The sequence below is a fragment of the Pan paniscus genome, chromosome 1, assembly GCF_029289425.2.
Source record: "Pan paniscus chromosome 1, NHGRI_mPanPan1-v2.0_pri, whole genome shotgun sequence".
Taxonomy (NCBI): domain Eukaryota; kingdom Metazoa; phylum Chordata; class Mammalia; order Primates; family Hominidae; genus Pan; species Pan paniscus.
This window is the reverse complement of record NC_073249.2, coordinates 98,706,493-98,730,243: the sequence shown is the minus strand read 5'-3', so window position 1 is coordinate 98,730,243 and position 23,751 is coordinate 98,706,493. Positions and strand designations below refer to the sequence as shown.

The following is a 23,751-nucleotide window of genomic DNA, read 5'->3' as shown; positions in this document are numbered from 1 at the left end:
CAGTTTGAGTTAGAGAACAAGATTGAGGACATTAGAAGGAAAAGCTGAGGTTTTGATTTAATAAGCTGTTTTTAATTTGCCTCAATTTTTTCTCTACATTGGACCTCATTTGTCTTTCTTACTGAAATAGGTGACCCCCATGCCTCAACAGTACAGTTTTCAAATTCTACCACCTCAGTGCTGGCTACCCTTGCAGCTCTTGCTGAGGCATCAGTCCCCCTCTCCAACTCACACAGAGCCACAGGTAGGTAAGGGATATGCTGCTGGGTGAATCACCACTTTTTCTTTTGTTTTTAAGTCTCCAGCAGATTTAATTTGCATGAAATATTATTAAAGAATTGCATTTAATTAGAGGCAGCTAAGGAAAAGGGATGTGGCATCATTGAACATCAGAAAGAAAAATTGCTAGGTGGTATAATCAGACAGCTGAATAATATCAGAGAATGACTGAATTATTCCTTTGTGTGTTTACAATTTGAAGTTTCTTCTCCCTGACTCTAGTTACTTCAGATTGAAATGTCTATTCTCATATTAGCAGATTTTTTTGGAGATACTCTGTTATGTTTTGACTGATGCTATCATGGAATGATTCAAAATAGCAGCCCAGATATCTTATATTAAAGTATCAAAATACATGGGACTGGTACCTTTTTCGTTGTCATATCCTTTGTACTTCATGGCTTGCTTTTATTTTCACTGGAGATGTTATTTTGGCATTTCCAAAGGAGTTGAGCAAATATAGGCTATGTATTGCCTTTCTGATATTTAAAACAAAAAAGTTTTCAAGTCATTTAGCCAGAGCTAGTGGTCTGTGGGGGGAAGACTTAAGGCTTCATATAGGCAGGGGCATATAGTCATAGGTAGGGCTCAGTAGACATTTAGAAATCTGTCTGGAACCCTCTGGCCATCTGCTCCATCATATATGAAAGCAGAATGTTCTGATTTCTTTCTGCCATGACATTTGGGTGGTAAGAACATTCTTCCAATTCCAATCCTATTTTTCTGAATGGGTGTAATCATAAAGAACTCTACTCAGATGTATATGAGGGAACAACATAGCAAAGGGAAAAGCAGTGTATTAAACTTGTCCTTGCTATTCTTTTGCTTTGCTCTTTGATCTTGGATAAATCACTTCTCCAGGTTCTAGTTTTCTCATCTTTGGCATGATGGTTGGATTAGGTTATCTATCCAGGACCTTTCAGCTTTAATATTTAACTGTTCTTTGTTTCTAAGAGGTGTGAATCCTTTATTTCCATTGAACTACCTAGATGTGTTTCATATGGATGGTTGATACCCCACTTATTACTGCAAAGTTCTATCTGTGACTCTTTCTTTCTTTCTTTCTTTCTTTCTTTTTCTTTCTTTCTTTCTTTCTTTCTTTCTTTCTTTCTTTCCTTTCCTTTCCTTTCCTTTCCTTTCTTTCTCTCTCTCTCTCTCTCTTTCTTTCTTTCTTTCTCCTTCCCTCCCTCCCTCTCTCTCTCTCTCTTTCTCTCTTTCTCTCTTTCTTTCTTTCCTTCTTGAGACAGAGTCTCACTCTGTCACCCAGGCTGGGATGCGGTGGCGTGATCTCAGCTTACTGCAATCTCCACCTCTGGGGTTCAAGCACAATTCTCCTGCCTCAGCCTCCCAAGTAGCTGGGATTACAGGCGCCCACCACCATGCCCAGCTAAATTTTGTATTTTTAGTAGAGATGAGGTTTTGCCATGTTGGCCAGGCTGGTCTCAAACTACTGACCTCAGTGATCCGCCCACCTCAGCCTTCCAAGTGCTGGGATTACAGGTGTGAGCCACCACGCCCGGCCCTGTGACACTTTAGATAGAGAAATTCCATAGTGGTAGGAATTATTTCCTCTAATAGTGCTTAGTTTATTGGGATATTGACTAATCAAACTGAAAATCTCGATTGAACATAATACACATAACACTCATAGGATGGTACCTGGCACATAAGCGTTGGCTATTTTATATATATATATGTGTGTGTATATATGTATATATCAAATGTATATCAAATATATATACAAATGTATATACAAATATACATATATGTATATATACAAATATATATCAAATATATATACAAATGTATATATATTTGATATACATTTAATATAAACATATATATATATATGTTTGGGGTTTCTTTTGATATAGACAGGATCTTATTCTGTTATTCTGTCACCCAGGCTGGAGTGCAGTGGCACAATCAGAGCTCACTGCAGCTTGAACTTCTGGGCTCAAGTGATCCTCCCACATCAGCCTCCTGAGTAGCTAGGACTAAAGGTGCATGCCACCACGCTCAATTAATTTTTCAAATTTGGGGGGATGGTCTCACTGCTCAGGCTGGTCTTCAACTCCCAGCCTCAAGCAGTCCTCCTGCCGTGGCCTCCCAAAGTGCTGGGATTATGGGCGTGAGCCACCATACCCAGCCAGCTATTATTCTTGATTTATCAGATGAAAAAAGCCACCTAACATTTTTGTCTATCAAACTTCAATATTTTGACTACTTCACATATTATTCTGTGAATTCACTATTAAATATCCCTGTTTTCTTATAGAAATGATCTACTGTAATTTATGGTTATTTTAGATTGTTTTTTTTTTTTTGAGATGGAATCTCGCTCTTGTCACCCAGGCTGGAGTGCAATGGCGTGATCTTTGCTCACTGCAACCTCCGCCTCCCAGGTTCAAGCAATTCCCCTGCCTCAGCCTTCCAAGTAGCTGGGATTACAGGCGCCCACCAAGACGCCCAGCTAATTTTTGTATTTTTAGTAGAGATGGGGTCTCACCATGTTGGCCAGGCTGGTCTCGAACCCCTGACCTCAGGTGATCTGCCCACCTCGGCCTCCCAAAGTGCTGGGATTACAGGCGTGAGCCACCGTGCCCAGCCATTTTAGACTTTCAAGATACTTTCTGAAAAAAAAAAGGGTTCCAATATCAAATATGTTGGGGAAACAGCATATCTGGTTTTTTTGTTTGTTTTTTGAGACAGAGTCTCGCTCTGTCGCTCAGGCTGGAGTGCAGTGGCTCCATCTCGACTCACTGCAACCTCTGCCTCCCAGGCTCAAGCGATTCTTGTGCCTCAGCCTCCAAAGTAGCTGGAACTACAGGCACGTGCCACCATGCCTGACTAATTTTTGTACTTTTAGTAGAGACAGGGTTTTGCCATGTTGGCCAGGCTGGTCTCTAACTCCTGGCCTCAAGTGATTCGCCCATCTTGGCCTCCCAAAGTGCTGAGATTACAGGCGTGAGCCACTGTGCCCAGCCGAAACAGAGTATCTTATACTCTGTTGGAGAATCACACCCTGTTGGAAAATCACAATGTTTATTAGCCTATTGAAGTCTCTGATACTCCTACAAAACAAAAAAGTTTAAGCATGTTTAAACCAGAATTTTGAAAACATATTTATACATAGAATCCATCTTTAGTGAAAGTTATTAATACCTCAGTGAACACATTTTACAAAATACTGTTCTAATGCATTCTGTTTTCTTTTCTCCTCTGACTTAGCATTGTTCACAAAACCTTTTGCGAACTGTTGAATCTCACTTTTTTTTTTCAAATGTTCCTCTCCCTGAATGTTGTCAGGTTCAAGGAGGTTGAAATTGCTATACTCCTATGTTTTTAAAAAGCTGAAATTTTAAATTTGCTTTTGTCATCTCTAGCCAATTCAGAGGAAATTATAGAAGGAAATTCCGTTGACTCATCAATCCAGCAAGTAATGGGGAGTGGAGGCCAGAGGGTCATCACCATAGTGACTGATGGAGTCCCTCTGGGTAATATCCAAACTTCAATCCCTACTGGAGGCATTGGCCAGCCATTTATTGTAACTGTGCAAGATGGACAGCAAGGTGAGTTATCTCTTGTAGACAATTGTTTATTAAAAGATATTTTAGATACTCCATACTCACCTAAAAATGAGGCATTAAGACAAATAGTGGAAGTGGGAGATTGCCAGATGCAAGTTGGGGCAAAGAAGCTCTGAAAAAGAAAAAGAAACGGAACCAGACTGGCAAAAGCTAATTGCCTAATATGTATAAAATCTGTAGTAAAAACCAGTTGGTCTGGTGGAAAAAATAACAAATAATATGAACCAATAGTTCACAGAAAAAAAATGTACTGATGGCTCTTTTTTTTTTTTTTCTTCAGAAGGGATTCTCACTCTCTCACCCAGGCTGGAGTGCAGTGGCGCAATCTCAGCTCACTGCAGGCTCCGCCTCCCGGGTTCACGCACCCGGGTTCACCGCGCCCGGCCCTGATGGCTCTTAAAAATATGAAAATAGCTGGGTGAGGCGGCTCACGGCTGTAATCCCAGCACTTTGGGAGGCTGACGCAGGAGGATCACTTGAGAGCAGGAGTTCAAGACCAGCCTGGCCAAAATAGCAAAACCCCATCTCTACTAAAAATACAAAAATTAGCCAGGCATGGTGGCGCACGCCTATAGTCCCAGCTACTCAGGAGGCTGAAGTGGAGGATCACTTGAGCCCAGGAGGTTGAGGCTGTACTGAGCCGTGATTGTGCTACTGCACACCAGCCTGGATGACAGAGTGAGACTCTGTCTTTAAAAAAAAAGGAAAGAAAGAAAAAGAAAATATTTTCGACCTACTTCATTCATAACGAGAAGTGCAAATACTGTACTGACATACCATTATAACACTATGTTGTTAAAGGTATAGGGAAACAAGCACTCTTATAAATCACTTGTGAGAGTGCACATTAATGGATCCTCTAAAAAGGATATTGGTAATATCTGTAGGTATTAAAGATGTACATAAAGATGTACCTTTGGGTTTTTTTGTTTGCTTGTTTGTTTGAGATGGAGTTCCTCTTTGTTGCCCAGGCTGGAGCGCAGTGGCAGGATCTTGGCTCACTGCAACCTCCAGCTCCCTGGTTCAAGTAATTCTTGTGCCTCAGCCTCCTGAGTAGCTGGGACTATAGGCGCACACCAACACGCCCAGTTAATTTTTGTGTATTTTTAGTAGAGACAGGGTTTTACCATGTTAGCCAGGCTGGTCTTGAACTCCAGACCTCAAGTGATCCTCCCGCCTAAGCCTCCCAGAGTGCTGGGATTATAGGTATGAGCCATCACACCCAGTGATGGTGTGTACCTTTTGGTTAAACAGTTCTTTTTTCTTTTTTGTGTGTGTAACTGGGTCTTGTTCTGTCACCCAGGCTTGTGTGTGGTGGTGCAATCATGGGTCACTGCAGCCTCGACCTCCTGGGCTCAAGCTATCCTCCCGCCTCAGCCACCTGAGAAGCTGGGGCTACAGTTCCACGCCACCATGCCCAGCTATGTTCAGACTGAGGCTATACATTAGTATACTGAGGCATAACATTAGTTGCTTCCAGGGAGGGCAATTGGGTACTAAGGATGAGTGGGAGGCTTTTCAATGTATATGCTTTTATAGTCTTGATGTTTTTAATCATTTAATGTATCAGTTATTCAAAAAAGACATAGTTAAAATTTTTTGAAAAGAGGAAGCCCATCATTACAACTCCATGCCTTAAAAATACTGGAGGTTGGCCAGGCACAATGGCTTACGTATGTAATCCTGTAATCCTAGCACTTTGGGAGACCAAGGCAGGAGGATTGCTTGAGGCCAAGAATTCCAAATCAGCTGGGGCAACATAGCAAGACCCCCTCATCTCTACACAATTTTTTTAAAAAATAGCCTGGTTGATGGCACGTGCTTATAGTCCCAACTACTCAGGAGGTTTTGGCAGGAGGATCAGTTGAGCCCAGGAGCTCAAGGTCGCAGTATGCTACCATAATCATGCCACTGCACTCCAGCCTGGGCAACAGAGCAAAACATTGTCTCTAAAAAATAAAAATGTATATTGGAGGTTGAAACGAAGGGTACTGGTATAATTTCCTTTCTTAATGTCACTAAAATTTTGACTTGGCTTAAATGATTGTGGGGATTTATATATATATATACACACAAATATATATATATACACAAATATATATATACACAAATATATATATACACAAATATATATATACATACAAATATATATATATATATATATATTTTTTTTTTTTTTTGAGTCAGAATCTTGCTCTGTCACTCCAGGCTGGAGTGCAGTGGCACAATCTCGGCTCACTGCAACCTCCACCTCCTGGGTTCAAGGGATTCTCCTGCCTCAGCCTCCTGAGTAGCTGGGATTACAGGTGTGTGCCACCACGCCCGGCTAATTTTTTTGTATTTTTAGTAGAGACGGGGTTTCACTATGTTGGTCAGCCTGGTCTCGAACTCCTGACCTCGTGATCCACCCTCCTCGGCCTCCCAAAGTGCTGGAATTACAAGCGTGAGCCACCACACCCGGCCTATAGTTTTTTTTTGTTTGTTTTGTTTTTGTTTTTGAGATAGGATCTCTCTTTGTTGCCCAGGCTAGAATGCAGTGGCATGATTATGGTGCACTGCAGCCTCGACTTCCCAAGCAACCTTCTCACCTCAGCCTCCCAAGTAGCTGGGACTACAGGCATGCACCACCACACCTGGCTAATTTTTTTATTTTTTTAATTTTAGACAGGGACACAGTCTGTCACCCAGGCTGGACTGCAGTGGCGTGATCTCGGCACACTGCAGTCTCCACCTTCCGGGTTCAAGTGATTCTCCTGCCTCAGCCACCGGAGTAGATGGGATTACAGTCATGTGCCACCATGCCCAGCTAATTTTTTTTTTTTTTTTTTTTGCAGAGACAGGGTTTCGCCATGTTGGCCAGGCTGGTCACGAGCTCCTGAACTCAAGTGATCTGCCTGCCTTGGCCTCCCAAAGTGCTGGGATTACAGGTGTGAGTCACCACCCCTGGTCTTTTTTTATTTTTTGTACAGACTGGGTCTTACTATGTTGCCCGTGTTGGGATTTATAATTTTTTAATTATTTCAACTGATGGATCAGAAAGTATGGGAAGATAAGAATTAAACTTATTATAATCCAAACTTTGGTATCATAAATTCTAATTTATGCATTGCTGATATTTTTGTGAACATAGTTATCATTTTAAGTTTTTAGGGCTCATTGGGTAGGTGAGAGACTCTGCTTATAACGGAAATAAATAAATGAAAACTGAGTTGTTTTGGAGAAAAAGAATAGAATTGAGGTTTTACCTAAATAAACTATACTACTTTTTTATTTTTATTTTTTAAATTTATGTATTTATTTATTTAGAGGTGCAATCTCAGCTCCCTGCAACCTCAACCTCCTAGGCTCAAGCAGTCCTCCCACCTCAAGTCCCAAGTAGCTAGGACCACAGGTGCGAGCCACCACACCCAGCTAATTTTTTACTTTTTCGTAGAGACAAGGTCTTCCTATGTTACCCAGCCTGGCCTCAAACTCCTGGGCTCAAGCAGTCCTTCTACCTTGGCTTCCTAAAGTTCTAGGATTACAGGCATGAGCCACTGTGCTCAGCCTACACTACTTTTTACAAATATGTTTAAGGCCCAAAGAAGGAAAACAGATTTCATGAGTTATCTGCAGAAAAATTTAAATCCCAGACTAAACTTCCATTTCTACTCAACATATATCTAAGCTGCTTTCCACTGACATCAGTTGATGAGTTTATAAAGAAATACAAACCAATTTTTAAATCTGCCAACCCCAATGATTATGTAAATCTTCTGTTTTTTTGTTTTTGTTTTTAAATTTTTGTCCGGACATGGTAGCTCACACCTGTAATCCCAGCACTTTGGGAGGCTGAGGCGGGAGGAGCGCTTGAGGTCGGGATTTCAAGACCAGCTTGCCAACACGGTGAAACCCCATGTCTACTAAAAAAATACAAATATTAGCCGGATGTGGTGGCCCCAGCCTGGAGTGCAGTGGCACGATCATGACTTACCGCAGTCTTGATATTCAGGACCCAAGTGATCCTCCTGCTACAGCTCCCGAAATTTTTTTTTTCTTTTTTTTTTTTGAGACGGAGTCTTGCTCTGTCACCCAGGCTAGAGTGCAGTGGCGCAATCTCGGCTCACTGCAACCTCCACCTCCTGGGTTCAAGCAATTCTCCAGCCTCAGCCTCCTGAGTAGCTGGGATTACAGGCGCCCACCACCACCCCCCACTAATTTTTTTTTCTTTTTTTTCTTTTTTTTTGAGACACAGTCTCGCTCTGTCACCCAGGCTGGAGTGCAGTGGCGTGATCTCGGCTCACCGCAAGCTCCACCTCCCGAGTTGACGCCATTCTCCTGCCTCAGCCTCCTGAGTAGCTGGGACTATAGGCGCCTGCCACCGCGCCCGGCTAATTTTTTTTGTATTTTTAGTAGAGACGGGGTTTCACCGTGGTCTCCATCTCCTGACCTCGTGATCCACCCGCCTCAGCCTCCCAAAGTGCTGGGATTACAGGTGTGAGCCACCGCGCCCGGCCTAATTTTTGTATTTTTAGTAGAGACAGGATTTCACCATGGTCTCGAACTCCTGACCTTGTGACCCACCTGCCTCGGCCTCCCAAAGTGCTGGGATTACAGGCATGAGCCACTGTGCCCGGCCTTTAATTTTCATATATGAAGAGCTAACATGGTTTTTCATTGGGTGCATGCCTTGGATAATCCATTCAAGAGAGATCACTTAGTCCAATTTAATGAAACCTATATCCTGTGGCTGGGCGCAGTGGCTCACACCTGTAATCCCAGCACTTTGGGAGGCCGAGGCGGGCGGATCACGAGGTCAGGAGATCGAGACCATCCTGGCTAACATGGTGAAACCCTGACTCTACTAAAAATACCAAAAATTAGCCGGGCGTGGTGGTGGGCGCCCATAGTCCCAGCTACTCGGGAGGCTGAGGCAGGAGAATGGCATGAACCCGGGAGGTGGAGGTTGCAGTGAGCCGAAATCACGCCACTGCACTCCAGCCTGGGTGACAGAGCGAGACTCCATCTCAAAAAAAAAAAAAAAAAACCTATATCCTTCGTGTACTGATGGAAAGGCTGGCGGTATATATTGAGGCCATATTTCCGGATCAGACTGTGCTGATTTTTTCTTTTTGTTGTTGTTTTTGTTTTTGTTTTTTGAGATAGAGTCTCACTCTGTCGCCCAGGCTGGAGTGCAATGGTGTGGTCTCAGCTCACTGCAACCTCTGCCTCCCGGATTCAAGCGATTCTCCTGCCTCAGCCTCCTGAGTAGCTAGAATTATAGGCGTTTCCCAGCACGCCCGGCTAATTTTTTGTATTTTTAGTAGAGACAGGGTTTCACCATGTTGGTCAGGCGGGTCTTGAACTCCTGACCTCAAGATCTGCCTGCCTCAGCCTCCCAAAGCACTGGCATTACAGGTGTGAGCCACCGTACCCGCCCACTATGCTGGTTTGAGCAGACATGACAAGAGCAAGAACCCTGGCCAAATTTTTGTGGGTGGCTCCAGTAGAACTGCTGGTAACCCATCTTGCTCTCAAGAGTGCAAGGAGGTAAAAGGAAGGAGCTCCCGATTTTTTTTTTTTCTTTTTGAGACAGAGTCTCGCTCTATCACCAGGCTAGAGTGCAGTGGCATGGTCTCGGCTCACTGCAATCTCTGCCTCCCAGGTTCAAGCGATTCCCCTGCCTCAGCCTCCTGAGTAGCTGGGACTACAGGTGTGCACCACCATGCCTGGCTAATTTTTTTTTTTTGTATTTTAGTAGAGACAGGGTTTCACCATGTTGGCCAGGATGGTCTTGATCTCTTGACCTAGTGATGTGCCCACCTCAGCCCCCAAAGTGTTGGGATTATAAGCATGAGCTACTGCGCCTAGCCCCCCAATTTTTTTTTTTTAATAGAAATGAGGTCTTGCTAAGCTTCCCAGGCTGGTCTCAGACTCCTAGACTCAAGCTTTCCTCCCACTTTGGCCTCCCAAAATGCTGTGATTGGCCAGGTGCGGTGGCTCACACGTGTAATCCCAGCACTTTGGGAGGCCGAGGTGGACAGATCATGAGGTCAGGAGATCGAGACCATCCTGGCTAACGTGGTGAAACCCTGTCTCTACTAAAAATACAAAAAAATTAGCCAGGCCTGGTGGCGTGCACCTGTAGTCCCTGCTACTCCGGAGGCTGAGTCAGGAGAATGGGGTGAACCCTGGAGGCGGAGCTTGCAGTGAGCAGAGATCGCGCCACTGCACTCCAACCTGGGCAACAGAGGGAGACTCCAACTGCAAAAAAAAAAAATGCTGTGATTACAGGCATGAGCTACCGTGTCTGGCCAAATCTTCTGTTTTAAAATAATCATAATATATCCTAAAACGTAAATATAATTTTTAACTTTTTATTTTTAGATCATTAAAGATTCAGTAGAGTTCTAAGAAATAATACAGAGAAATCTATTGCTGGGATTACCGGCACATGCCACCATGCCCACCTAATTTTTTGTATTTTTGGTAGAGACAGGGTTTTGCCATGTTGGCCAAGCTGGTCTCGAACTCCTGACCTCAGGTGATCCACCCACCTTGGCCTCCCAAAGTGCTGGGATTACAGGCATGAGCCACCGTGCCCATCCTCTACTTTGTCATTTCAATAATGTTATATAAGTGGAATCATACAGTATACATGATTTTGAGATTGGCTTTTTTCCTTTCAGCATAATTCCCTTGATACCCATCCAAGTTGTTGTTTGAATCAATATTTCATTCCTTCTTATTGCTGAGTATTATTCCATGATATGGATGTACCACAGTTTGTTTAACCATTTACCCAGTGAAGGACATTTAAGCTGCTTCCAGTTTCAGCTATCTAAAAATAAAACTGGCTGGGCACAGTAGCTCATGCCTATAATCCCAGCACTTTGGGAGGACTACGCTGGCAGATAGCTTAAGCCCAGGAGTTTGAAATCAGCCTGGACGATATGACGAAACCCATCTCTAAAAAAAAATACAAAAAAAAAATATATATATTAGCCAGGCGTGCTTTTGTGTGCCTGTAGTCCCAGCTACTTGGGAGGGTCACTGGAGGCCAGGAGGTTGAGGCTGCAGTGAGACATAATTCTGCCACTGCACACCAACCTGGGTAACAGAGTGAGACTCTGTCTCATAATAAATAAATAAATAAATAAATAAATAAAGCATTATGAACACCATAATTGTTTACAGGTTCTTATGGGAAATAAAAAAATGGGAAATAGGGCCGGGCTCAGTGGCTCACACACTTTGGGAGGCCGAGGTGGATGGATCACAAGGTCAAGAGATCGAGACCATCCTGGCCAATATGGTGAAACCACATCTCTACTAAAAATACAAAAATTATCTGGGTGTGGTGGCATGTGCCTATAGTCCCAGATACTCGGGAGGCTGAGGCAGGAGAATCTCTTGAACCCAGGAGGTGGAGGTTGCAGTGAGCCGAGATTGTGCCACTGTACTCCACCTGGAGACAGAGCGAGACTCTGTCTCAAAAGAAAAGAAAAGAAAACAAATGAGAAATAGGCCAGGCATGGTGGCTCAAGCCTATAATCCCAGCACTTTGGGAGGCAAAGGTGGGTGAATCACCTGAGATCAGGAGTTTGAGACCAGCCTGCCCAACATGGCAAAACCCCATCTCTACTAAAAGTACAAAAATTAGTCAGGCGTGGTGGCAGGCACCTGTAATCCCAGCTACTCGGGAGGCTGAGGTAGGAGAATCACTTGAACCTGGGAGGTGGAGGTTGCAGTGAGCCAGCATCATTGCACTGCACTCCAATCCGGCCTGGGTGGAGCCAGACTCCGTCTCAAGAAAAAAACAAGTAGGAAATAAATTTTCTATTCTCTGGGATAAATGCCCGAGAGTACAATTGCTGGGTCATAAGGTAAGTGTGTGTTTTGTTTTGTTTTTTAAGAAACTGCCAAACTTGGGCGGATCACCTGAGGTCGGGAGTTTGAGACTAGCGTGACCAACATGGAGAAACCCCATCTCTACTAAAAATACAAAATTAGCCGGGTGTGGTGGCACATGCCTGTAATCCCAGCTACTCAGGAGACTGAGGCAGGAGAATCGCTTGAACTGGGGGCAGAGGTTGCGGTGAGCCAAGATCGCGCCATTGCACTCCAGCCTGAATAATAAGAATGAAACTCCGTCTCAAAAGAAGGAAGGAAAGAAAGAAAGAAACTGGCAAACTATTTTCTTTTTTTTTTTTTTTCAAATGGAGTCTCACTCTGTCACCCAAGCTGGAGTGCAGTGGCACTATCTCAGCTAACAGCAACCTCCGCATACCAGGTTCAAGTGATTGTCCTGCCTCAGCCTCCCGAGTAGCTGGGATTACAGGCAGGTGCCACCACACCCGGCTGATTTTTGTATTTTTTGTAGAGATGGGGTTTCACCATGTTGGCCAGGCTGGTCTCAAACTCCTGAGCTCAGGCAGTCCGCCTGCCTCGACCCCCCAAAGTGCTGGGATTACAGGGCATGAGCCACTGCACCCAGCCTGCCAAACTATTTTCTAGAGCGGCTGTACCATTTTACATTCCCACCAGCAATTTATGAATAATCCAGTATGTCTGCATCCTCTCCAGCATTTGGTATCATCACTTTTTAAAAAACTTTTAGCCCGGCGCAGTGGCTCACACCTGTAATCCCAGTACTTTGGGAGGCCAAGGCAGGTGGAATATCTGAGGTCAGGAGTTCGAGACCAGTCTGGCTAACATGGAGAAACCTCGTCTCTATTAAAACTACAAAAATTAACTGTGTGTGATGGCATGCACCTGTAGTCCCAGCTACTCAGGAGGCTGAGGCAGGAGAATTGCTTGAACCCAGGAGGTAGGGGTTACAGTGAGCTGAGATTGTGCCACTGCACTCCAGCCTGGGTTACAGAGTGAGACTTCTCGAAAAAAAAAGGCCGGGTGTGGTAGCTCACGCCTGTAATCCCAGCACTTTGGGAGGCCAAGGCAGGTGGATCACATGAGGTCGGGAGTTCGAGACCAGACTGACCAACACGGAGAAACCCTGTCTCTACTAAAAATACAGAATTAGCCGGGTGTAGTGGGGCATGCCTGTAATCCCAGCTATTTGGGAGGCTGAGGCAGGAGATCACTTGAAACCGGGAAGCGGAGGTTGCAGTTAGCCATTGCACTCCAGAGATCACGCCATTGCACTCCAGTCTGGGCAACGAGAGCAAAATTCCATCTCAAAAAAAAAAAAAAAAAAAAACAACTTTTAGCCATTCTGACAGATGTGTAGTGTGTCATGTGTGTTGTGTGTGTGTTGACTCTTCTCTCACTTATCTATGAGAAGAGAATTAATTTAGGTACAGATAATGGCTATTGGCTTTTATTAGAGGTCTCAAAAATATATAAAGACTTCAGGCCTTCTTTTGACAGATTATTTCTGCAGTTTTTTTTGTTTGTTTGTTTGTTTTAAGACAGGGTCTCATTCTGTCACCCAGGCTGGAGTGCAGTCGCGAGTTCTTGGCTCACTATGGCCTCAACTTCCCAGGCTCAGGTGATCCTCCCACTTCAGCCTCCCAAGTAGCTGGAATTACAGGCATGCTCCACCATGCCTGGCTAATTTTTTGTATTTTTTTTGTGGAGACAGTGTTTGCCATGTTGCCCAAGCTGGTCTTGAACTCCTGGGCTCAAGTGATCCTCCCACCTTAGCCTCCCAACATGCTAGAATTATAGGTGTGAGCCACCTTGCCCTGCCATTTCTGGGCGAATTGATAAGCTAATTGGCCATAGGTGACCTAGAGTCAGACACCTTCGTATAAGAGCTTCAGACTTGGGACTTACTTGCATGGCTTCCAAGCCTGCAAATCTATACCCTTCCTTTTTGAGCCATTCTTAGTGCTCTATTAATCCTTTTTGTTTCTCTCTGAAGGGCCATGCCTTACCTGTTGATTCTAAAATTCAAAGAGATATTAAAAATAATATATCAAGGAATATATTTTACTTTCTCTTTCTTTGCTTTTTTGTTGAGATGGGGTCTTGCTGTGTTGTCTAGGCTAGTCTTGAACTCCTAGACTCAAGAAGTCCTCCAGTCAGCTGCCTGAGTAGCTAGGACCACAGGCACACACCACTGTACCCAACCTAGAATATATTTTAGTTTATTTTCTAATTAAAAGCAAGCAAAACCTCTTTGTTTTATTATGCATTCATCACCTCAAATTGGTGTCCTTTGACTTGTAGTTCTAACTGTACCTGCTGGTCAGGTTGCAGAGGAGACTGTAATTAAAGAGGAAGAAGAAGAGAAGTTGCCACTAACAAAGAAACCAAGGATAGGAGAGAAGACAAACAGTGTGGAGGAAAGCAAGGTAATGTTTTTAGGAGTGATGAAAAGAATTTAAAGCCTTAATTATTAAGGCCTGAACCCTTCTTCATCTTTTCTTTTTTCTTTTTGAGACGGAGTCTTGCTGTGTTGCCCAGGCTGGAGTACAGTGGCATGATCTCAGCTCACTGCAACCTCCGCCTCCTGGGCTCAAGTGATTCTCATGCCTCAGCCTCCTGAGTAGCTGGGATTACAGGCACCTGCCACCATGCCTGGCTAATTTTTGTATTTTTAGTAGAGACGGGGTTTCACCATGTTGGCCAAGTTGGTCTCAAACTCTTGACCTCAGATAATCTGCCTACCTCTGCCTCCCAAAGTGCTTGGATTATAGGTGTGAGGCACCGCTCCTGGCCTGTCTTTTTGTCTACTGTCTGGATAATTTATGATCAGGAATTTACCTGGTGGTGACATGGCTTACTTTTACAGGAAGGCAATGAAAGAGAGCTACTACAGCAACAACTCCAGGAGGCCAATCGAAGAGCCCAGGAATACCGACACCAGCTCCTAAAGAAAGAGCAGGAAGCAGAACAGTACCGTCTTAAGCTGGAGGCCATAGCCCGACAGCAGCCCAATGGAGTTGATTTCACCATGGTTGAAGAGGTGGCTGAGGTAGATGCTGTAGTAGTCACAGAGGGGGAGTTGGAAGAGAGAGAGACAAAAGTGACTGGGTCAGCAGGGACCACAGAGCCTCACACTAGAGTTTCCATGGCAACTGTTTCATCTTAATATGCAAGGGCCACAATTTGCACTGTGTTCATATTAATCCTCTTTTAAAAAAGAAAATATACAGAAGACAAACATTGTATAAAAACTAAGAGTGTCTTTAAGAAGAAAACTATAGCAGGGTACAATGCTTGGGCTCAGGAAGTTTCTCTGTGCAACTGGAAAATTCAAAGCCATATTTAGGGAACATTTTTTCTGAGGGGCCAAAAGAATAAGGACCAAATTTCTTAGCTCATATCATTGCTTTAAACATAGAAGTAAAAGAATACTGCATGTTGTGGGTTGATTTTTTTTTTTAAATAACTGACTTTCTCACAAAAGATTTTAAGATAACATTTCTAATATATATGCACCAATATATATGCCTTTAATAATTATACCATCAAGTGACCTGAAAATGCCCCTTAGATTTATGATGCGTATCTGTTGGAAAAACCAATTGGAAGGGAGGTTAGACAAGCTTTGGGGGAGAGAAAAGGAATATAGTCCATTTCTAAAGGAGCAGGAACTCCCAACCTTAAGTTAATTTCACTGAAGAGAATTTTCCCTTTTTTTTTTTTTTGAGACACGGTCTGACTCTGTCACCCAGGCTAGAGTACAGTGGTGCAATCTTGGCTCACTGCAACCTCCGCCTCCAGGGCGCAGCCTCCTGAGTAGCTGGGAGGACAGGCATATGCCACCACATCACTGAGAAGAAATTTTTGATTGTCTGACAGATACTTATCCATTATGTGTCTATAGTTCAGATGCTTGTGTAAGAAACTGAAATAAGCTGCGTGTGGTGGCTCACACCTGTAATCCCAACACTTTGGGAAGTTGAAATGGGAGAATTGCTTGAGTCCAGGAGTTTGAGATGAGCCTGGGCAACATAGAAACCTGTGTCTACAAAAAATTTAAAAATTAGCCAAGTATGGTGACAGGCACCTATGGTTCCAGCTACTCAGGAGGCTGAGGTGGGAGGATCGCTTGTGCCTTGGAGGTCAAAACTGCAGTGAGCCATGGTTGCACCACTGCTCTCCAGGCTTGAGTGACAGAGCAAGACTGTATCTCAAAGGAAAAAGGAAACTAGGCCAGGCGTGGTGGCTCACGCCTGTAATCCCAACACTTTGGGAGGCCGAGGCGGGCGGATCACGAGGTCAGATCAAGAACATCCTGGCTAACAAGGTGAAACTCCATCTGTACTAAAAATACAAAAAATTGGCCGGGCACAGCGGCTCACGCCTGTAATCCCAGCACTTTCGGAGGCAGAGGCGGGCGGATCACAAGGTCAAGAGATTAAGATCATCCTGGCCAACATAGTGACACCCCGTCTCTATTAAAAATACAAAAATTACCCAGGCATAGTGGCACACGCCTGTAGTCCCAGTTACTTGGGAGGCTGAGGCAGGAGAATTGCTTGAACCTGGGAGGCGGAGGTTGCAGTGAGCCAAGATCGTGCCACTGCACTCCAGCCTGGCGACACAGTGAGACTCCGTCTCAAAAAAACAAAACAAACAAACAAAAATACAAAAAATTAGCCGGGCGTGGTGGCACCTGCCTGTAATCCCAGCTACTTGGGAGGCTGAGGCAGGAGAATCGCTTGAACCCGGGAGGCGGAGGTTGCAGTGAGCTGAGATCGCACCATTACACTCCAGCCTGGGCAACAGAGCCAGACTCTGTCTCAAAAAAAAAAAAAAAAAAAAGGAAATTGAAATAGAGTTTTTAAAAACTGAACTGGAAAGCTGAGGCGAGTGGATCACCTGAGGTCGGGAGTTCCAGACCAGCCTGACCAACATGGAGAAACCCTGTCTCTACTAAAAATACAAAATTAGGGCCAGACCCGGCAGCTCATGCCTGTAATCCCAGCACTTTGGGAGGCCGAGGCGGGTGGATCATGAGGTCAGGAGTTCAAGACCAGCCTGGCCGAGATGGTGAAACCCTACTAAAAATACAAAAATTTACCTGGCGAGGTGGCAGGCACCTGGAATCCCAGCTACTCGGGAGGCTGAGGCGGTAGAATCACTTGAACCCAGGTGACAGAGGTTGCAGTGATCCAAGATCATGCCACTGCACTCCAGCCTGGGCGATAGAGTGAGACTCTGTCTCAAACAAACAAAACAAAACAAAATTAGCTGGGTGTGGTGGCACATGCCTGTAATCCCAGCTACTCAGGAGGCTGAGGCAGGAGAATCGCTTGAACCCAGGAGGCGGCAGTTGCAGTGAGCCGAGATGGCACCATTGCACTCCAACCTGGGCAACAAGAGTGAAACTCAATTAAAAAAAAAAATAGAAAAGAAAGAAAACTTGTTTATGTGGGAGGAGTATATATAAAACCAAAATCCAGGCTGTGTTTCCACAGTGCTGGGAAGTGGCCAGAAAAAGGCTTATAGGGGCTATGAAACTCTGTCTTGACATATAAACTTTGCTCTGACTGGATTTCATAAAATTACAGTGAGGAGGGTAGTCTCTTGTCAGAACAACTTGTTTCCAAACATTTATGTAATGTCAAGCTCAGTCTCTCTTTTTTTTTTTTTTTTTTTTTTTTTGAGACGGAGTCTTGCTCTTGTTGCCCAGGCTGGAGTGCAATGGTGTGATCTCAACTCACTGCAACTTCCACCTCCCGGTTTCAAGCTATTCTCCTGCCTCAGCCTCCCGAGTAGCTGGGATTACAGGCACGCGCCACCACGCCTGGCTAATTTTGTATTTTCAGTAGAGACAGGGTTTCTCTATGTTGGTCAGGCTGGTCTGGAACTCCTGGCCTCAGGTGATCCACCCGCCTTGGCCTCCCAAAATGCTGAGATTACAGGCGTGAGCCACCCCGCGCACAGCCTAGACTCTAATTTTATAAAACTTTGTTGAATTTTCTAAGTGTCATTTAGGACATATTGTGCTTTTCTGTGGAGGTTATATCTTATCCTCTTATGTGCAACAAAAAGGGGGTCGGAGGTAAATGCTGATGATGTTGTTTAGTTTTATTTCCTTTTGATCTGGCATGAGTAAATTGCTCTGTTTCCTTAAGCTTGGGTCTGTTACAGAGCTTTGTGCCTTATAGGGTGCTCAGTGTGTGTTGACAAAGGGAATAAGAACTGTCAGTGCCATAAAGAACCAAAGATTCTGGCTACTTTGTCTTCTTCCTTTCTCTCCCACTATGCCTACACTTCCTCTGCCCAGACACTTTTGGAAAGTGTTTAACTGCTGGGTTTTCTTTTTCTTTTTTTTTTTTGAGACGGAGTTTCGCTCTTGTTGCCCAGGCTGGAGTGCAATGGCGTGATCTCGGCTCACCGCAACCTCTACCTCCTGGGTTCAAGTGATTCTCCTGCCTCAGCCTCCCGAGTAGCTGGGACTACAGGCATGCGCCACAATGCCTGGCTAATTTTGTATTTTTAGTAGAGATGGGGTTTCTCCATGTTAGTCGGGCTGGTCTTGAACTCCTGACCTCAGGTGATCCGCCTGTCTCGACCTCCCAAAGTGCTGGGATTATAGGCGTGAGCCACTGTGCCTGACCACCTGCTGGGTTTTCTTTGTATGTCAGCATGGAGTTTTTCCCAAAGAAAGGGAATATGGATGGAGAGAGAGAGGTTATGAACAGGTTATGTTACAGAGGTTATTGCCTTTGAAACTGGGCCCTCATCATTCTAGACTTGCTTGCTTTGTTATAAATTAGAAGAAACCAGAGGGAGATGTGCCAAGTAAACATTCGAATGACTGTTTAGAATATGGTTTTCTTAATTAGCAGTCATGGGGAAAACATGCATTTTTAATTTGGAAAAAACCTGACAGTTAACATGGTTCTGTTTACCTTGATTAGTGAAGTAATTTGCTGCAGTGTTACAGAGGAGCAGAATCACTTGGGTCTCAAAATAGACTGAAAATTTAACTCCCCAAACCAAATTTAACAAACAGAATTGGTTATTAGAGATTTATAGGCAAAAATATCAGTTTGGAAATTAACCTTGGCTACTGGCCACCTTAGCTAGGTTTTCTCCACAGATCTGTTTTCTCCACAGATCTGAGTACTTAACACTTCCCAGATGATTGGAGAATATTCTGGGCTGTTGGGGATGACAGGGAAATGTGAGGGGGAGTAGCCTAGGTAAGGGTGATGATGAAATTGTTCTATCTGCTGTCAAATAATCTTTTCCTGTTTGCAATGTTTTTATTTTTTCTGAGTCCCTTTGGGAACCAGGTGCTAACAAGAAGCTGTTATGTGTGGGATTTCGGAGCCTTACTTTAACGATAGAGGAACCAAGTATCATTTTAGATGTCTTTTATTTATGTTCTCGGTGCATATGTTGACTTTAATCCCTCTTCCCCCACACCTCGCCCATTAAGGGGAAGGAGGTTAACTCTGCAGATGATATTCAGGCCCAACCAGCTCACTCTCTGGGGTGGCTACTGACTAAAGGCAGAGAATGTCCATCCAACATGCCCTTCTGACTATACAGTCACCACTTTTTTGGGGGAATTCTTTAGCAGATCTTATTGTTCTTTCTGCAGAAGCTATCATTCCTACCTCCCCAACCCCCAAAATCTCTAATACAGGCCAAGTCATTTTTTATGATGGGTCTCTGAGATAGGGCAGTTTGTTAGAGGAGAGGCTAGGGTAGAGAGGGAGAGAATGGAGGTATCTGAAAATAAGTAAGAAAAAGGCATTGATTTTTATTTACTCGGAACAGTCCTCTTGGCATCCCAGATAAGGGAAATAGGATTTGATCTCCAATTGTATTGCCATGGAGAGAATGGCAGGTGAGGATGCTTTGAAGTAGTTAGAAATTAAATATTGAATACATTAATGGCAATACCATTTCATGACTTTGCATATCTTTCTGGATTAGTCATGGAAGTTGGGGAAATATTGCTTAGATCTTCTGGGTTAGAGGATTCCAACTGGCTTATTGGCAAGGTTGGATTATTAAGAATCAAATAGCAGACAAAAATGGCTGGGCACGGTGGCTCACGCCTGTAATCCCAGCACTTTGGGAGGCTGAGGTGGGTAGATCACTTGAGGTCAGGAGTTCGAGACCAGCCTGGCCGACATGGCAAAACCCTGTCTCTACTAAAATACAAAAATTAGTTGGGCATGATGGCATACGCCTGTAGTCCCAGCTACTCTGGAGGCTGAAACAGGAGAATTGCTTGAACCCAAAAGGTGGAGTTTACAGTGAGCTGAGATTGTGCCACTGCACTCCAGCCTGGGCAATAGAGCGAGACTCTGTCTCAAAAAAAAAAAAAAAAAAAAGAAGGAAAGAAAGAAAAAACAGACAAATGGATCAGAATTGGTGCTTGAGCAAGAGAAACTTCGAGCTTAGGATGGTTGTCTACTTTAAAATAAAGCTGCTGGCCGGGCACAGTGGCTCACGCCTGTAATCTCAGCACTTTGGGAGGCCAAGGCAGGTGGATCACGAGGTCAGGAGATTGAGACCATCCTGGCTAACACAGTGAAACCCCGGCCCTACTAAAAATACAAAAAAATAGCCAGGCGTGGTGGTGGGTGCCTGTAGTCCCAGCTACTCGGGAGGCTGAGGCAGGAGAATGACGTGAACCCAGGAGGCAGAGCTTGCAGTGAGCTGAGATCGCCCCACTGCAACAGATCGCCTGGGCAACAGAATGAGACTCGGTCTCAAAAAATAAAATAAAATAAATAAATAAAATAAAATAAAATAAAGCTGCTGGCCAGACATGGTGGCTCACGCCTGTAATCCCAGCACTTTGGGAGGCCGAGATGGGAGGATCACTTGAGGCCAGGCCAGCGTGGTGAAACTCAGTCTCTACTAAAAATACAAAAATTAGCCGGGGGTAGTGGCACATCATCATACTGGTGAGAAAAAAAAAAAAAAACAAAAGAGGCCGGGCGTGGTGGCTCACAAAAAAAAAAAAAAAAGAAAGAAAGAAAAAGAAAAAAAAGAAATATCAGTTTGAGAAATGATTTTTTTTTCTTTTTTCTTTTCTTTTTTTTTTTTTAAACAGAGTCTCTCTCTGTCACCCAGGCTGGAGTGCAGTGGCATGATCTTGGCTCATTGCAACCTCTGTCTCCCGGGTTCAGGCGATTCTTCTGCCTCAGCCTCCCAAGTAGCTGGGATTACAGGCACGTGCTAATTTTTGTATTTTTAGTACAGACGGGATTTCACCATATTGGCCAAGCTGGTCTCGAACTCCTGACCTCGTGATCCACCCTCCTTGGCCTCCCAAAGTGCTGGGATTACAGGTGTGAGCCACCACGCCCAGCCTCTTTTTTTTTTTTTTTTTTTTCTCACCAGTATGATGATGACCATTTTAAGAAAGCTTGTGTGGCTCTCTCCTATCATTACAGACCTCCAGAGCTGGAAAATTTGATGCATTTACTGAACTCTTCCTGAAAGTTTAATATGGAGTGGGAATCAGTTTTTGTCCTAATTTATTAGAGAAGGCTTCCTCTTCTCTACTCCTTGTGCAAACCCATCTCTGGATAGCTAGAAAAGGAACTTCAGAATGGACTATATGTGATGACCACCTGTATGCACTCTAGGCTCTTATTCTCTATTTTATGTGGTGACTATATCTCAGAAGTACTACCCCTTCTGAGTAGTACTATTATTTCCTATGCCAATTTTTTTTTAATTCTCTGATGCTGCCCTTTTTAAATTTTTATCTTATTTTTTAGCCTCTTTAGTATTAGGGGGTGAGGTGACATTCCTAGACTCTACAGTAGCAGTTTGGCATGTTAGTGACAGGAAATTGTGATTCCCTATCTCCCCCTCCTCCTACCTTTTCTGCTTTTGTGATTCCATTGTTCCTATCTCATTGAGGCTTTCCCAGGCATTCGAATTTAGTTAGCAGGTCATTTCTAATCTCTGGGCCTTGTCTTTTCTCTCTCTGTTCCCCTCCTTTCCTACCACATATTTTTTGTTTATTCTGAGGTGGTTTGTTTCTGAAAGTTAATCTAGGTCACCTTCTATATCCTGTGCTTTCTAGTTGGCTTTAGACATCTTGTTCTAGCAACAATGATGGTAGCAGCTCTCTCCCTGACCTTGCCCCATGTGCTCTCCTTCTGTCAAGGCCATTTGTGTGTGTACTGCGGCAGGTGTGTGTGTGGGGGATGCACCCAGACTGTTCTCACAATGTCCTCAGTTTTTCAGGTTGTCTGACAGCTTTATGTACAGCGTATTTTTAGAAAAACTTAAATATACTTCTTTATTTAGGGTTTTATTCTGATGAGCAAGTTTGTGTGTATATGTGTGTATGAGCATTTGTATGTATATATACTTATACAGATCTATATTATATATACAGTTTTTGTACTATCATTTAAAATAAAAATGTTTCTCAATAAAATGTCAAAGCCGACCATTTCAGGGTGTCATTGAATTTGTTTTCATCTCCTGGGCAAAATTTGTATCTATTCTCTAATGACAGGTGAACCACAGAGCTCATTTTCCCTGTCCAACTGAGCTAACTGAAGGGGGAGGGGTATAGATCTACTAACCCATGCATGGCCATTGCCTTTTCCTTATCCACCGCTCCTCAGCCTGGTATTCTTGACAGGCAGAGCAAGTTGAGGTAAGAAATGAAATGAGAATGAGGAGAGCTTTTGACCAGCTTGTTAAATGTACATTTTCCTTCTTTATCTCATTCCCCACTCCCTTCCCTAAAAGCAAACAACCAAGGGAGGAGAAAAGTAGCTGAAGAAAATGATTATGTGCCTTGTGTGGGAGTAAAGTCAATGCTGAGACGTATGGGGAAAAACATCAGGCTCAGGAGTGCTTGGAAAGAGTAGATTTACTTTGCCAGCTTCTCAGCTATTCTTGGTTAATAGGGTGGTTGCTGCTATCTTAGTCCAAAATCAGCACACATTTATATTTAAAAATAGGAGGATCAGTCTGATAGTAGCACAATCCCCATTGATAGCCAGGGGTGAACAGACCAATTTGACTAGCAAGATGGGTATCCTATCTAGTGTATAGAGTTCTGAAAAGCTGTTTTGTTGGCAAGAAGGATACCTTTCTTTACAAAATTAGCTTTGAGGCTGTCCAAAGCTAAGGACATATAAGCATCTGTGTTCAGTGACTGGAATCTCAAGTAAGTTATCAAAGTCAATATTTAGGAAATTGGACACCTACCATGTACTAGGGTACATGTAGATAATTTCTTTTTGGTAAATACATATAGTCAGCAAATGCTGTGCACATATTCAAGTAATAGAAAGTAATTCTGGCAGGTACTTTAGCAATATATATAGTCTTGGCTGTGCTGACAGAAAAAAAAGCAGGAACTTGTGGAGCCTTAAGAACCAAAGAACTAAAAATCTTGTTGAATTAAATCCTGGTGAGAGAAATCATCAAGATGGGCAAGTTGGAGGGAACTAGAGAGATAGGAACCTAGAGTTCTCTGATGGGTGATACTATTTTTTTTTTTTTTTTTTTTTTTTTGAGACAGAGTCTCACACTGTTGCCCAGGCTGGAGTGCAGTGGCATGATCTTGGCTCACTGCAGCCTCTGCCTCCCAGGTTCAAGTGATTCTCCTGCCTCAGCTTCCCTATTAGCTGGGATTATAGGCATGCACCACTACACTCAGCTAATTTTTGTATTTTTAGTAGAGACGGGGTTTCACCATGTTGGCCAGGCTGGTCTTGAACTCCTGACCTCAGGTGATCCACCCGCACTGGCCTCCCAAAGTGCTGGGATTACAGGCGTGAGCCACCGTGCCCGGCTGGGTGATAGTCTTAAGTAATGGGAAAAATTATGAACTAGGGCAACTTTCCTAAGACTTCCTTCCTCTGTGAAAAAGAACCCTCTACTCCAAGGAGATCAATAGGTAAAAAATACAGGTGAAGGCTGAAGTGGGAGCAACCCAGTGATAACTACACCTATGTAAGGCTTGTGCAAGACATTT

At 43.8% G+C, this 23,751-nt stretch overlaps 1 protein-coding gene across 11 annotated transcripts in view; it reads left to right on the top strand.

Moving 5' to 3' along the window:
* The window catches only part of GABPB2 (GA binding protein transcription factor subunit beta 2), a 60,358-nt gene that overhangs the window by 32,971 nt on the left and 3,636 nt on the right, over positions 1-23,751 (top strand). For 3 of the 11 annotated variants that reach the window (XM_063605439.1, XM_034935139.3, XM_063605427.1), the window contains 4 exons: positions 131-244; positions 3,666-3,851; positions 14,043-14,167; positions 14,608-14,790. In XM_063605439.1, coding sequence (XP_063461509.1) covers positions 131-244; positions 3,666-3,851; positions 14,043-14,167; positions 14,608-14,790 — 608 coding nt within the window. Of the gene's footprint in view, positions 1-130; positions 245-3,665; positions 3,852-14,042; positions 14,168-14,607; positions 22,212-23,751 lie in introns of those variants that run through there. The other 8 variants (XM_034935163.3, XM_003817282.6, XM_008970430.5 and 5 more) reach the window with 3 other exon arrangements.